Raw genomic sequence first — 2,022 nt, 5'->3', positions numbered from 1 at the left:
AAAAAAAAAAAGGACCCCCCCCCCCCCCCCCCCCCCCAAAAGAAAAACAAAAACAAGAAGCCCCATGAGCACTATTTGCAGTGGGGGTGGTTTCACCTGCTCCTGGTGTAACTTAGCTCCTGATGTGTTTATTTTTTGGTATTGAAAGAGAGAAACGCACCAGATTTCACTGCAGCTGACGAAATTTGACAGCTCCCTGCATCTTTCTGCATTATTTAAATGTCATCTGTTTTTGTACAGTTAGAAACCTTCTGAAAGATCCTGTGTGGTTTCCCAAGGGGAGGAAATTATTAAAGCATTCTTGACTATAACAGGTTTTTCTTTCCTATAAAGGAAAGGTGTGTCATAAGTGGGAGAAAAGAAGAATAAAAAAAGGTTCTCATTACAGATAATTTCTCTGAACGAGAACTTTGTTATAAATGGGTTTGAAAATGAAAAGTGTATAATGCAGGCAGTTTAGAGTTTCAAAAGCTTGGTAAAGACAAAAGGAGGAGATGAAAGAGAAAGGTTTGCAGTAGAAAGTTGATGGCAAAACAGCCTTTTGTGGCCAAAGTATGGCCTGGAGACTGAGCACAGAGCTCTGCAAAGTGACTGCAGCCCTTCCCACATTGAGGCATTGTCCTGAAGAACAAGTGTTATGTCCACACAGTGCAAGGCACGGTACTCTGTTACTGAGAGTATCAGACATGGCTGAGAAGAAGGGACATTAGCCCAGGGGCAGCACTGCACTAATGCAGCTATACTGCATCCAGTTCCAGAACAGTGCAGCCACAGCTAGGTCAGATGTGTCTGCATGACGCTGCCCCGTGCTGCGCAGACTCTGGTACATGAGCTAGAACGCTCATGGCTAGCTTGAGATCTCTCTGCACAGCAAGCACTGCGCTATGGTGGGCAGACGAGCCCCAAATGACTGCAGTGTGCTATGCAACAAGCAGGTATCCATCACATCCTGTGAGCTGGCATGCCTTATTAAAAAGACATGAGCAACTTCAGTCTGCTCTATGAAACTGGTTGCACCTTTAGGTCTCTTGGCAATAAACACCTTGGGGAGAGGATTATTTTTATCAGCATCTTACATGGTTAGTGCTAAACAACACAATGTATGAAGGCACCCAGCTGGCTGCATAAGGCAGAGGTGAACCCTAGTAGTTAAGGCAGACATATATGCAACAGAAAGGCAGAGTGGCTGGCGAGGTCTCTGTGCCTGTGCCCACCTCTTCTTCAGGGCAAGAATCTCCGTGGGCTCTGGCTCAAGGATCTCGTAGGCCAAGTTAACATCTTCCGTCTCCCGCAGCAGTGCATAGATGGGCTCAATCTGCTCGTTAAACCTCGCCACGAGGGTTCTCGCATCCTTTTTGGGCATCGCCGACTCGTCCTCCTCCACCTCGGTCTGACAGAATGTACAGCGGAAAGTTCCTAAACAGAAAACAAGTTGCTAAGAGCTGGGAGGAAAGCAACAGGCCCAGCTCCTCAGACAGTGTTTTAAACAGAAATAGCATGCTGTTCTTGGAGTCTGACACCAAATAGCTTTTCTCCCTATGACAATTCCCTTCCCACACATCACGCACTTGACTATTATTTTGCCCAGATAACAAAGCAAGCACTTCAGTGTCATCCAGTGATACCTAGCACAGGGTATGGTTTCTCCCTCCATGCAACCCCGCAGGTGGAGGCCCCGCTGCTCAGACATCTCCCAGTCTCACACCTCCATCTCCTTGTCACACATTTTTAATTTAGCCTACAATTGCATGGCAAGAAACAATTTCACAGGCTATTTTTGGATGCTTGAACGTTTCCCATTTTAGGAGCCTGCAGTGTCTGTTTGAGAACGTGGCGTTACCTCTTTCTCTAAAATCTTGGGGTTGGGAGATGCTCCTTCTATACTACTGAAGACTTCAGCACTCATGCTGCTAAAACCACAACACACACCCCTCTCTCTTTTGGTACTCGTGGCTTTCTCCAGGAATTTTCTAAGCTTGGCCTCCAACCAAACACAGGAAATTTCCAAACGGAGAAGAGGGA

At 46.5% G+C, this 2,022-nt stretch overlaps 1 protein-coding gene across 2 annotated transcripts in view; it reads right to left on the bottom strand.

The window, feature by feature from the left end:
* Window positions 1-2,022, bottom strand: part of GTF2E1 (general transcription factor IIE subunit 1) — a 113,825-nt gene that overhangs the window by 13,994 nt on the left and 97,809 nt on the right. For both annotated transcript variants that reach the window (XM_019526863.1, XM_019526862.1), the window contains one exon: window positions 1,215-1,416. In XM_019526863.1, the coding sequence (XP_019382408.1) occupies window positions 1,215-1,416 (202 nt within the window). The remainder of the gene's footprint in view (window positions 1-1,214; window positions 1,417-2,022) is intronic.

This window comes from Gavialis gangeticus, unplaced genomic scaffold (genome assembly GCF_001723915.1).
Source record: "Gavialis gangeticus isolate Ggan-Ray unplaced genomic scaffold, GavGan_comp1, whole genome shotgun sequence".
Taxonomy (NCBI): Eukaryota; Metazoa; Chordata; order Crocodylia; family Gavialidae; genus Gavialis; species Gavialis gangeticus.
This window is presented reverse-complemented; position numbering and strand designations above follow the sequence as displayed.